Genomic DNA, 12,306 nt, shown 5'->3' on the forward strand with positions numbered 1-12,306 from the left:
GATTTATTGGTGCAATATCGTTTGTTTTGCCATCCAGAGTCAAAATTTGCAAACGAAAAATCTCTTCTGTTCTTATTTGCAATTCTGAAGCTGAAAGACGTATTCTATTTTTGTATGTATTACTTTTTTCAACTTCAGTTCATCAGCCCTGGAATCATACTAAGGTGTTAAGTGTTTCATCCAATGTGATGATGGCAGATGTCACGTCAGTGAAAAGCGCATGAGTGTTCAAATAACCGACATGTTATGCTGAAACAATCCATACAAAAACAATTTCTTGATGTAATGTCTGATTTGTTAAGAAACAAAGATGATCAGAGCTTTTATTCGTACAAATCAATGATTGACGACAGTATATAGCTATTCTAAGCTTCCATTTAATTCGTTTATTTTTTATGGCACTTGGAATTAACCAAGTGACATATAGCAATCGTTAATTCTGTAGGTCTGTCTGTCTGTCGGTCCCGGTTTTGCAACTTTAGGCACTTCCAGTTAAGCTAGGATGACGAAATTTGGCAGGCGTATCAGGGACCGGACCAGATTAAATTAGAAATAGTCGTTTTCCCGATTTGACCATCTGGAGGGGGGAGTGGGGGCGGTTAATTCGGAAAAAATAGAAAAAATGAAGCATTTCTAACTTACGAACGGTTGATCAGATCTTAATGAAATTTGATGTTTGGAAGGATATCGTGTCTCAGAGTTCTAATTTTAAATCCCGACCGGATCTGGTGACACTGGGGGGGGAGGGTTGGGAGGGGGAAACCTAAAATCTTGCAAAGCACTTAGAGTGGAAGGATCGGGATGAAACTTGGTGGTAAAAATAAACACAAGTCCTAGATACATGATTGACATAACCGGAACGGATCCGCTCTCTTTGGGGTAGTTCGGGGGGAGGGCTAATCCTGAAAAATTAGAAAAAATTAGGTATTTTTAACTTACGAACGGGTGATCGGATCTCAATGAAATTTGATATTTAGAAGGATATCGTGTCTCAAAGCTCTTATTTTAAACCCCGACCGGATCTGGTGACATTGGGGGGGGAGTTTGGGGGAACCTAAAATCATGGAAAACGCTTAGAGTGGAAGGATCGGGATGAAACTTGAACGGATCCGCTCTATTTGGGGGAATTGGGGGGGAGGGGTTAATTCTGAAAAATTAGAAAAAATGACGTATTTTTAACTAGCAGTTATGGGAGGTGGAACGGAATACGTGGCTGACATATCTAGACCAGACCCGCTCTCTTTGATGGAGTTGGGGGGTGACTCGGAAAAATGAGGTATTTGTAACTTACGAACGGGTGATCAGATATTAATGGAATTTGATATTAAAAAGGATCTTGTGCTTTAAAGCTCTTATTTTAAATTCCGAGCAGATCCTGTGACGTTGGGGGGAGTTGGAGGGTGAAACCAGAATTCTTGGAAAACATGAAAATGGGGGTATTTTTATCTTACGAATAGGTGATCGGATCTTAATGAAACTTGATATATAGAAGGACCTTAGGTCTCAGATGTTCAATTTTCGACTCGAATTGGATCCGGGGACATAGGGGGTTGGAGGAAGGAAACAGAAATCTTGGAAAACGCTTAGAGTGGAGAGATAGGGATGAAACTTGATTGGAAGAATAAGCACAAGTTCTAGATACGTGATTGACATAATTGGAACGGGTCCGTTCTCTGTGGAGGAGCTGGGGGGTGCTAATTTGAAAAAAATTGAAAAATTGAGGTATTTTTAACTTAAGAACGGGTGACCGGATCTTAATGAAATTTGATATTTAGAAGGAATTCATGTCTCAGAGCTCTTATTTCAAATCCCAACCAGATCTGTTGATATTGGGGGGAGTTGGAGGGGACGTCGGAAATCTTGGAAAACGCTTAAAGTGGAGGAATCAGAATGAAGCTTGGTGTATAGAATAAGCAAATGTCATAGATATGTGATTGACATAACCGTTCTGGATTCGCTCTCTTTGGGGGAGTTGGGGGGAGGGGTTCAGTGCTTTGGCGAGTTTGGTGCTTCTGGACGTGCTAGGACGATGAAAATTGGTAGGCGTGTCAGGGAGCTGCACAAATTGATTTGATAAAGTCGTTTTCCCAGAATCGACCATCTGGGGGGCTAAAGGAAGAGGAAAAATTTGAAAAAAATGAGGTATTTATAACTTACGAGTGGATGATCGGATCTTAATGAATTTCGATATTTAGAAGGACATCATGACTCAGAGCTCTTATTTTAAATCCCGACCGGCATTAAGCCTCTGATTTTCCTTTTAAATCAATCTATTGATTCTTAGAATTTTGTTAGAGCTCATACCATATGGGCTCTTAGCTCTTCTGGCCTCGTCACAAGTGCCATATGAGCTCTTGGGTCTTGTTTTCTATAGCCTGGGCTTTTTAGGACAGGATACGAGTATTTTTATGTTCCAATATATGTCGATCACTCATAAAAATGAATTTTTTTTTTTAGAAAACTCTATTAGATGGGGCATATGGTGCAAATATATTGGCTAAAGATTTGCTACACGACGCGAAAACCCCGGTAAAAACGTATCAACGCAACCCAGGGTACCTAGGGTCAGTTGGAAGTAATTTTTAGTATAATATTTCGTAAAATAATCTTATATGTTTAATGCGCTATTTCAATCATAGAAATAATTACTTTTCCTAAACAAAACAAACTTCTCCTTAATTGCAGAGCCGTAAAGCTAACTATACTCCAAACAGCTGTGTCGTGTGTAATTTTTTGGGGGTGGGGTTGGTGTTTGGTGGTAGCCTACTATAGGGTTTACAAAAAACTTTTAAAACCCATAAAAAAATTATATGTGTTTTTGCAACATTTTTACGAGTCGGACGGATTGCTTTGGGGGGAGGGATTCAGGCCCCCTACCGCCCTCCCATGGATACAGCCTTTCGTATCAATGTTCTGATGAACCTTTTCGTCGATAAATAGTTTTTTCACCTTCCTGAGAAACTTGTCTTTTTTATTTGTCATTTTAAAAAATGAGTCCAGAGGCGACACATGCTCTTAGAAAAAAATTTGAAACTGAAAAATCCAAGATTTTTATTTAATAGTATTTAGGTAAACCAAGGGCTAGGATAAACAGCATTGTAATCGAGCTCAGATGGTCAAAGGAGTGAAAAATTTTCATTTAACATTCTGTATCTTCAATAAAGTACTCCTTCTATTACAAATTGGAACATACTTTTAGGGGGACGAAAACCCACTTTTTATCTTGGGTGATTTTCATCCCTTTGAAGTGTGAATATCACTTCTTACATCAGCCAAAAACGTCAATTTTTGGGTTTAATCTAATTAAGAAACACATCGTTTTTGAAGGGTAATCTCAAACGATTCTTCCACAAAGTATGGCTGTTCAAACAGAAAAGAGGGTTGATTGACTCTTCGACTGTCGTTCTAAAAACAGAGGACGTTCTAAGAACTTGACTAATTCCAAGACTGGCATCCTAAACTAAAAAGCACAATTCAAGATAACATTAATTTTGAAATGGGATGTTCGTCACGAAATTTACATCACATCTCCGTAATGCGATGCGGATCTCATCGCATCAGATCTATTACATCATCTACTTCAGCATCCAAATTTATAGCATCTATAACATTTCCCACTTATCTTACTTGTTAGTCAATTTAATCATTTCTAGGTAAAAGTGTTATGACAACACTGTATAAGGTTTTGCTTTCTTATACGGGAATAGGGTCAATCACTCCCTTCAAATTTTATAACAAGCATAAACTGGAAGATGACTGAATTTTCGAACATCTTTAAAGCCATGCACAACAGTTGAAAAAGTCTGAACTCTAGTCCCATACCCTTTGGTAAGCCAAAACAGAAAAAATATTAGAAAAACATATTAATTCTCGTTGCTTAAAATTCATTTTTGAAGTCAGATTTAAGTTTAGACAGTTTTTTTGTCTTCTCAGGGAAAATCTATTTGTATGTTCAATATTCTGAAAACTTCAATTTTGAATATATTCCTTAAAACGTACTTTGAAGGGACGAGAAAAATTCTTTTAAGGTTACCTGGAAGCTAACCCTTAAGGGCTTCTTGGATTTTCCTTGAACTCACATTTTTTTTCAACTACAAGTATTTTAAGCAAGCTGCTATGTAAATATTCCATTTACCGGGATAAGTTCCACTTATTAAAGAACACAGCAAGGAGAATTGAATTACAAAAGTTTTTGAAGATAAAACAAATGATTGCTTCAGTATTTTTTTATATTCAAAATCTTCATTTTAGGAAGCTTTAGGGAAACTTCAACTATGAAAAGAGCACGCTTATTTAAGGTCGTTCGATCAAACGGTTCGTGGTAATGCACTGTAAGTAAGGAGCGACCCAGCTCAATAGTAACCGAAACTCTAGAAAACGGACTTTTGATACCAATAGATATATCAAAAGAATTGAATTTTTATGCTGATTACAAATATATAAGTTTAATTAAGTCTTGTGTTACCCATCAAAGGTTACGAGCCTGTGAAGATTTGCCACATTTTCGAAAAAAGGGAGAAATGCCCCTAAAAGTCACAGAATCGTAATAAAAATCACACCATCAGATCCAAGGTATCAGAGACACCCAACTGTAAAGGTTTTAAGCTCCTATCTGCAAAAAAGTGGGATTTTGTATTTTTGCCGGAAGAAAGATTAGGGATGCGTGTTTATTTGTTGTTGTTTGTTTCCACGGGTGATCGTATCGACCCAATGGGCCTAGAACGTCAGAATAAGGCTTATTCTAACGGAAAGGAAAAGTTCTAGTGCCGTTTTTAAGTGACAAAAAATAGAAGGGCTACTAGGCCCCCTCCTATGACGCTTTGTTCCCAAAACCGTCTAAACAAAATTTTGAGATAGCTATTCTGTTCAGAGTAGTTGAAAGGCCCAATTACTATGTCTTTTGAGATAACACGATCCACCCCACAGCAACTGGGGAAAGGTCTTTAAGTTATAAGATTTGCCCATTGTTTACGTATAGTATTTATTATTGGGAATTATGAATACATTATTTTTGGATGGGGAGGTTAGGACGATTTTTTTACTGGGGGGATTTTGCACGGGGAGAATTTTCATGGAGAGGGAATTTTCCCGGGGGTGAACTTTCCAGGGGAAATTTTATGCTGGAGGAATTTGCCAGAATTCCTCTACGAAATTTCTTTATGTCTTGCTTTCTCTTTACCAACTCAATTATACACGTGGAGATGTTAAGGGTAATTTTCCAGGGTAAATTTTCGCCAGGATTGAATTATTCAGAGGATATTTGCGTGGGGAGGGGGATTTTTCCGTGAATATCGAGCCAGATATCCTGTCGTTATTAAAAAAAATTATCAGAAATTAAATAAAAACCAATTTTTTCATCTGAAAGCAAGGAGCACCATTAAAACTAAAAACGAACAGAAACTATTCCGTATATGAGGGGGGGTGTCCCCTCCTCAACACTTCGCTCTTCACGCTTAGGTTCAAATTTGTCCCCATTCTATAAAAACGACTCCTGAAACACAAGGGTCGTTTAATTAGAACAATAAGTAACTTTTTTTTCCCGATAAACTTTAGCGTGAAGAGGGAGGTGATAAGAAGGGGGTAATCTCCTTCATATACGTAATAATTTCTGTTCGTTTTTAGTTTTAATGTTGTTCTTTACTTTCAGTAGAAAAAAAAATGTTTTTTATTCAATACCTAAAAGAATCTCCCTATCTCGTCTATTACAAGCTTTTTTAGTTTGTGTGGCCAAACTATTCTGAATTAACTGGGTGGTTTTGCCATATTATGCATAGCTTAGATAAGAGAACTGAATGACAGAAATGACAGAAAACTAAAAGCCCACGCCACCTAAATTCCGAAAATCTTAGGAAAACCATTTAACTTCTCCAGTTTTGTACCAGAGATAGAAATATTCAGATATAATGAAACTTACATCATTAGAAAGCATAAATTTAGTTTTTTTTTTTTTTTATCGGAGCTGAATCTTTTTTTTAGAATTCAGGAAAGGGCGGTCTAAAAATTTTCTTGTATACTTGCTAGGAAAATATTAAAAATCAACTCAAAAGAAGTGGCATTGAATAACTTGACACCTTTTGAAGTTTCCTGTTGTGCTAACTGCCTTGGTGGAAATCTTACCGGGTGCACATTATTTATTCTTAACAATTAGACAGCGTTTTGCTTAACAATTATTAAGAGACCACAGGTTTCTTTTGTTTTAAACTAGTATTTCGAACTGTTGACGCATCTAAAAATCCTTATCAATTTATACCAGAATTGCTTTGGAAGCTCTCCGTGGTGTTGAGAAAACTTGCTAATGGCGCCTTTGTCTTTGAGACTGTCAGTCGATGCTAAGACTCTCAAAATGAAATTTTTGGTATCGAATGTCCTTAAAGTAAAACTCTAGTTGAGAAGCAAAATCTGGTAACTCTTTAGTATGTCCTTAATTTTCAATGAAATAAACTGTGATTATCGGAGATAAAATGTCAAATCAATTGAGGAAAAGACAATCTACACATCTATCCTTTAATGTTTTATTGTCTAACTGAACATCAGAGCAAATGAGCTCCTAATAGGCCAAAATGAAAAAAGATTATATGACTTAAAGACGTTACCTAGACATTCCAATTCCTTGCGATTAGACAAAACCTGACAACTTTGCAGGATAAAGATGAGAGAATAAAAGCCCAGATATTTATTCAATAAAGCTACCTGAAAGAAAAAATATTATATGACAAAATTAATTTTTACCACGCGAACGGATAATCATATTTACCAATACGGATCATGAACATTTTAACAGATTGGATATTCTAACAAAGCGATCATTATTAGAACGCATTAGTGTTTTATTTGCAAAATGAGATAAACCATTTGGAATTAGTTTTCCATTTGCCAAATCAGTCAAATATATCCAACAAACAGCAAATAAAGTAGCAAAGAATATCTACAGGCAGTTTTATTATACTATAACAGAAATTACTCGGAATGGAATTGTTTTTGCCGACAGTTTCAAGTATAGGATGAAGAATGAGTTGAAGTTCACTTGAATGAGTAGCAAAAAACAAAACAAAAATGAACAATTCTGTTTGTAATTTTAGGGTAGCCTATTAGTTCTTATTTTGTACAACACAATGCAACTTGGCACTGAATATGAAAGGAAATTTGAACTATGAAGTCAGAAAATTTGCCTAATGAAAAGCGCCTATAAAATGAATCCAATTCTATTAAAAAAAAACAGAAGTGCCGTTTCTGTCAATCCGAATAGCAAAAAACTCAGTGTTTAAAAAATCATAGCCACAACCACTCACTTTCATGAAATGTTCATCTCTGATAAATCAAAATTTTATCGTATACATCCGTGACAAAGTGGATTTCCAATCAGTTAAAGAAAAGAAAATGTTAATCTATCCCCTTCAGCCTGCCCAATATTGCAAATACTTAAATATTTCTTTCTCGCACAAGCCAGGGCTTAACTCTTTCCATTAATGATGCCCCAACTGACAATATAATGGCTTCGTACGCATTAGACCCCTAAGGGCTGGAGCTTAATATCGAAATGACTGACATGTATCATTATCGAATGCAGTGACATTTCGAATGCAGCCTTTTCTAAGCGATATTGAAACTCTTGTTCCCTTAAAATGTCCAAAAAAACTAACCAATATTACACACAGAAAATTTTTCATCATTACAACGTTAAGATCGAAATTTTTAGGACGTTCTCATTAAAATGGAAAATGTTAGATCTAGACCATCTTCCAATTTAAATGATTTGGTACGTTCTAATTGGGATTACAAGCATTAAAATTCCTTTGTGTGCATCAAACCACCCCTGACATTTTTGTGCATCAAAAATCCCCTTGGAATTCTTCTTTTCCTTCCCATCCGACTCTAAAAATTACTTAATGGAAAAATCACTCCTGCAAGATTGCCCTTGGAAAACTTGCTCCAGGGAAATTTTTCCCAGGAATAATTCAGCCCGAGAAAACTAGTCTCCAAAGGAAACTGACCTCAGAAATCTCTGCCCCGAAAACACAACTCCAGAGAAAATCTTGTCTTTGCAGAAAACTTCACCAGGAAGACCGATCCCCAAGAAAAACGCGTCCCTGAAAAACTCGACTGCAAAGAACACGCCCTGGGAAAACTGGTCCCTAAGGTAAATTTTTTACTGGAGAAGTCGTCCAAGAAAAAAAAAATTCCACTCAGAACATAAGTAAAAAACTATTTTGAGGAGGGGGGAGTAGCAAATCGTTGGAAAATTGGTCCAAGATAGTCATGATCTGTCCATAATGAGTTCAGAACCAGAATGCAACTGATACCATGTCAAAACGATTTGGAGACGGCAAAAATAATTGTTCTACTAATAGTTTCTTCACACAGGGCCCCATCAGGGTTTCTTCAACCAGAGGAAGCATCTACATAGCTATGTTTTATGTTCCCGAATGATGATCTTCCAAGAAGCAAGCTCTCGATTGCGACTAGCTGCCCTGAAGCAAGTTTTCTGGGGTTGAGTCTTTGAGGGGTAAGTTCTCTTTCTGAGAAAATGTGCCTGTTTTTTAAAAAGGGGGGAAACATACCCGAAAAGTCATAGAATCCTAATGAAAATCATAAAATCATATTCAACGTATCGGATGACCCTACTGTAGAAGTTTCAAGCGCCTACATGAAAAAAATAATAAATCTTGAATTTTCTGCTAGAAGAAAGATGACGGATGCGTGTTTTTTTTTCCAGGGGTGATCATATTGACTGAGTAGTCCTATAATATCATGAGAGGGATCATGGAAATTAAAAGTTCTAATTCCATTTTTAAGTGAAAAAAATGAAAGGCAACTAGGCCCCCTCTAACACCCCATTTCTCTCAAAATCGTCTGATAAAAATTTGAGATAGCTATTTTGTTCAGCATAGTTGAAATCCGAATAACTATGCCTTTGAGAATATCATGACCCTCCCAGAGCCCCTGGGGATACGTCGTTAAGTTACAAAATTCGCCTATTGTTTAAATATAGTATTTGTTATTGGGAAGTATGCATACATTTTTTTGAGGGGGGATTTTCTGCTGGTGAGATTTTCCTCGGTGATAATTTTCCATGGGGAGGGAATTTTCCGGGGTGAAATTTTCAGGGGAAATTTTAAACTGGAGAAGTTTGTCATAATTACTATACAAAATTCTTATGTCTTGCTTTCTCTTTTCCGCCTCAATTTTACGTGTGGAGATTTTTACCTGGATTATCCTTTATCCGAGAATAAATCCTTTGGGAGAAGGGATTTTCCCGTGTAGGAGTAGCCAGATTTCCTGGCATTATTTAAAAAGCGATGAGAAATTAAATTAAAAAGGAGTTTTTTCAACTGATAGTAAGGAACAACATTAAAACTTCAAACAAACAGAAATTATTACGTATATGAGGGGGTTGCTCCTCCTCAACACCTCGCTCCATTGTGTCCACCTGGAATTATGTCCTAATCTTTTAAAAATGACTCCTGGAACACTATGTTCGTTTAATTAGAACAATCCGAAGCTTCTCTTTAAGTACTCCTCATATACGTAACAAATTCTGCTCGTTTTAAGTTTCAATGTTGCTTCTTACTTTCAGTTGAAAAAACTTTATTTACCACGTTTATACAAAAAACCTTTTATCTAATCGCGTACTAGACGGGTAGCTTTTGCAAGTAGTTTTTGTCGTTTTAAGTTCTTATAGCTCTTTAACTAAGTGTAAAACAATAAACTTTCGTGGTTTATTTGACAGCTTATCAAAGCTAATTGCAAAGAACTTTAATGCCATCTTTCCCGGTTTATATTTCTGCGTATAGAAGATTCTTCCTTAGCTAAGCGGTAAACAGGCCTTACACTTATGTCACCTTAAAGAATACTTGATGTATACCATACCATAAGGATAGAAATTTCTAATCATTCTCTTATCTAGTATGAACAAAATGATTACATTTTCAGCTAGACAATCAACAGTTGCCAGAAGTAAGAACTCAATTTTTCCTAGTATAATTGATTCCATTCTGATGTGATCCAATAACGAACAAAATCAGATTTCGAATTGAGGTTCTTATCTAGTTTTCGTGATGTGACTACCTTGCATGTGTCTTACATTGTAATACAAATTTTTCTTGACAGAATAAGTCGTAAAGGACGACTTTTTTACATGTTCAACACAAATTTATTAGAATAACATGTATGATTAGTTTGGACCTTTTTTTCAGACGGTTATTACTTTTTGATGGCTGGTCTTAGGAATCTTCAACTGCCACGTGAGATTTCTGTTAATTTCTGTTCGTACACTAGCCTGTTTTTAGGAGAGATTAAATAAAAAAAAAACAAGTTTTTTAAACTGAAAGTTAGGAACGACATTAAAACTTAAAACGAACAGAAATTACTCCGTGTATGAAAGGGGCTGTTCCCTTCTCAACGCCACGCTCTTTACGCTAGAGTTTGACACGTTCTCTCAACTCTACTTCATAAAAAAGCAAAAAAATTTAGCGTAAAGAGCGGGGCGTTGAGGAGGGAGCAGTCCCTTTCATATACGAAGTAATTTCTGTTCGTTTTAAGTTTTAATGTCGCTCCTTACTTTTAGTTCAAAAAACTCGTTTTTTATTTAATTTCTGAACGTTTTTGAATCAATGCATGTTTTGATTTGGGCTCTCCGCAGATGAATAATTAAAACTACATTTGTATTTTCATTTTTTTTGGCTAAATGGCTTTCTCATAGTTTTGATCGAATGATTTTGAGAAAAAAGGAGCGGGAGAGGAGGCCTAGTTGCCCCCTCAATTTCTTGGTTACTTAAAAAGGCAACTAGAACTTTTAATTTTATACGAACATTTTTATTAGTAAAAGATATACGTAACTTACGAATTAGCTTACGTAACGAACTTCTGTATTTGTATATTTTTATTACTTACTAGCTGTTGGGGTGGCGCTTCGCGCCACCCCAACACCTAGTTGGTGGGGGCGCTTCGCGCCCCCCCCCAAGCCCCCCCGCGCGCGTAAGTCGTTACGCGCCATAATAGTTACGCGCCATTGTAGTTGTGTCCCTATGTCCCACCTGTGAATATAGATATATATATATATATATATATATATATATATATATATATATATATATATATATATATATATATATATATATATATATATATGGTTTTAACTACGTAAAACTTGCGAATATACAACATTCTTTGCTGTCCCATTGTCTTTGCATATAAATAGATTGTCAGGTTTACCGACTCTTGAACATGCAACATATAATGGTCCATGGGAAAACAATCTGTATTCAGATCTATACCTCATGATTCTAATGATTGCCCTTGAGCTTTGTTGATGGCGATTGCTAATCGACCATTCCCTGTCCCGGTGTCCCGGTCGTCATTTACATCCCCCTGTTTCCCCCGGTGTCCCCGTTGTAGTTGTGTCCCTGTGTCCCGGTCGTCATTTATATTCCCTGTGTCCCGGTCGTCATTTGTATCCCGGTGTCCCGGTCTGTATATACATTCGTTTTTTAGTTTTGTTTTTCTCCTTTATTTTTTTCCTTTTTTTTCTTTTTTAGCTTATTTAGATTTTTAGATTTTTTAGTTTTTTTATTAGTTTTTAGTTTTTTTTTCTTTTTAGTTTTTTTGTCCCGGTCGTCATTTATATCCCCCTGTTTCCCCCGGTGTCCCCGTTGTAGTTGTGTCCCTGTGTCCCGGTCGTCATTTATATTCCCTGTGTCCCGGTCGTCATTTGTATCCCGGTGTACCGGTCTGTATATACATTCGTTTTTTAGTTTTGTTTTTCTCCTTTATTTTTTTCCTTTTTTTTTCTTTTTTAGTTTATTTAGATTTTTAGATTTTTTAGTTTTTTTATTAGTTTTTAGTTTTTTTTTCTTTTTAGTTTTTTTGTAGTTTTTACCTTCTTTTTAGTTTTGTTAATTTTTTTTTTTACTTATGTCCTGGTCGTCATTTATACTCCCTGTGTCCCGGTGCTTTGTTGATTGCTAATCGAACATTCCTTTTGTCCTGGTCGCTTTCTCTTTGAGTGTCGTCATTTATTTTTTTCTTTTTTAGTTCTTTTAGTTTTTACCTTTTTTAGTTTTTTTTAGTTTTACCCGGTGCTTTGTTGATTGCTAATCGAACATTCCTTTTGTCCTGGTCGCTTTCTCTTTGAGTTTCGTCATTTATTTTTTTCTTTTTTAGTTCTTTTAGTTTTTACCTTTTTTAGTTTTTTTTAGTTTTTTAGATGAAAATTTTTTTTAGTTTTTTCCTTTTTTTCTTTTTAGTTTTTTATTGGTTTTTACCTTTATTTTAGCTTATTTTTCAGTTTTTTCCTTTTTTTTAGTTTTT

General features: G+C 35.9%; 1 protein-coding gene across 2 annotated transcripts in view; it reads right to left on the bottom strand.

Annotated features, from left to right (window-relative positions):
- Positions 1-12,306, bottom strand: part of LOC136031153 (protein seele-like) — a 66,154-nt gene that overhangs the window by 24,194 nt on the left and 29,654 nt on the right. For both annotated transcript variants that reach the window (XM_065710481.1, XM_065710482.1), the window contains exon 3: positions 6,594-6,690. In XM_065710481.1, coding sequence (XP_065566553.1) covers positions 6,594-6,690 — 97 coding nt within the window. The remainder of the gene's footprint in view (positions 1-6,593; positions 6,691-12,306) is intronic.

The sequence above is a fragment of the Artemia franciscana genome, chromosome 9, assembly GCF_032884065.1.
Source record: "Artemia franciscana chromosome 9, ASM3288406v1, whole genome shotgun sequence".
Taxonomy (NCBI): domain Eukaryota; kingdom Metazoa; phylum Arthropoda; class Branchiopoda; order Anostraca; family Artemiidae; genus Artemia; species Artemia franciscana.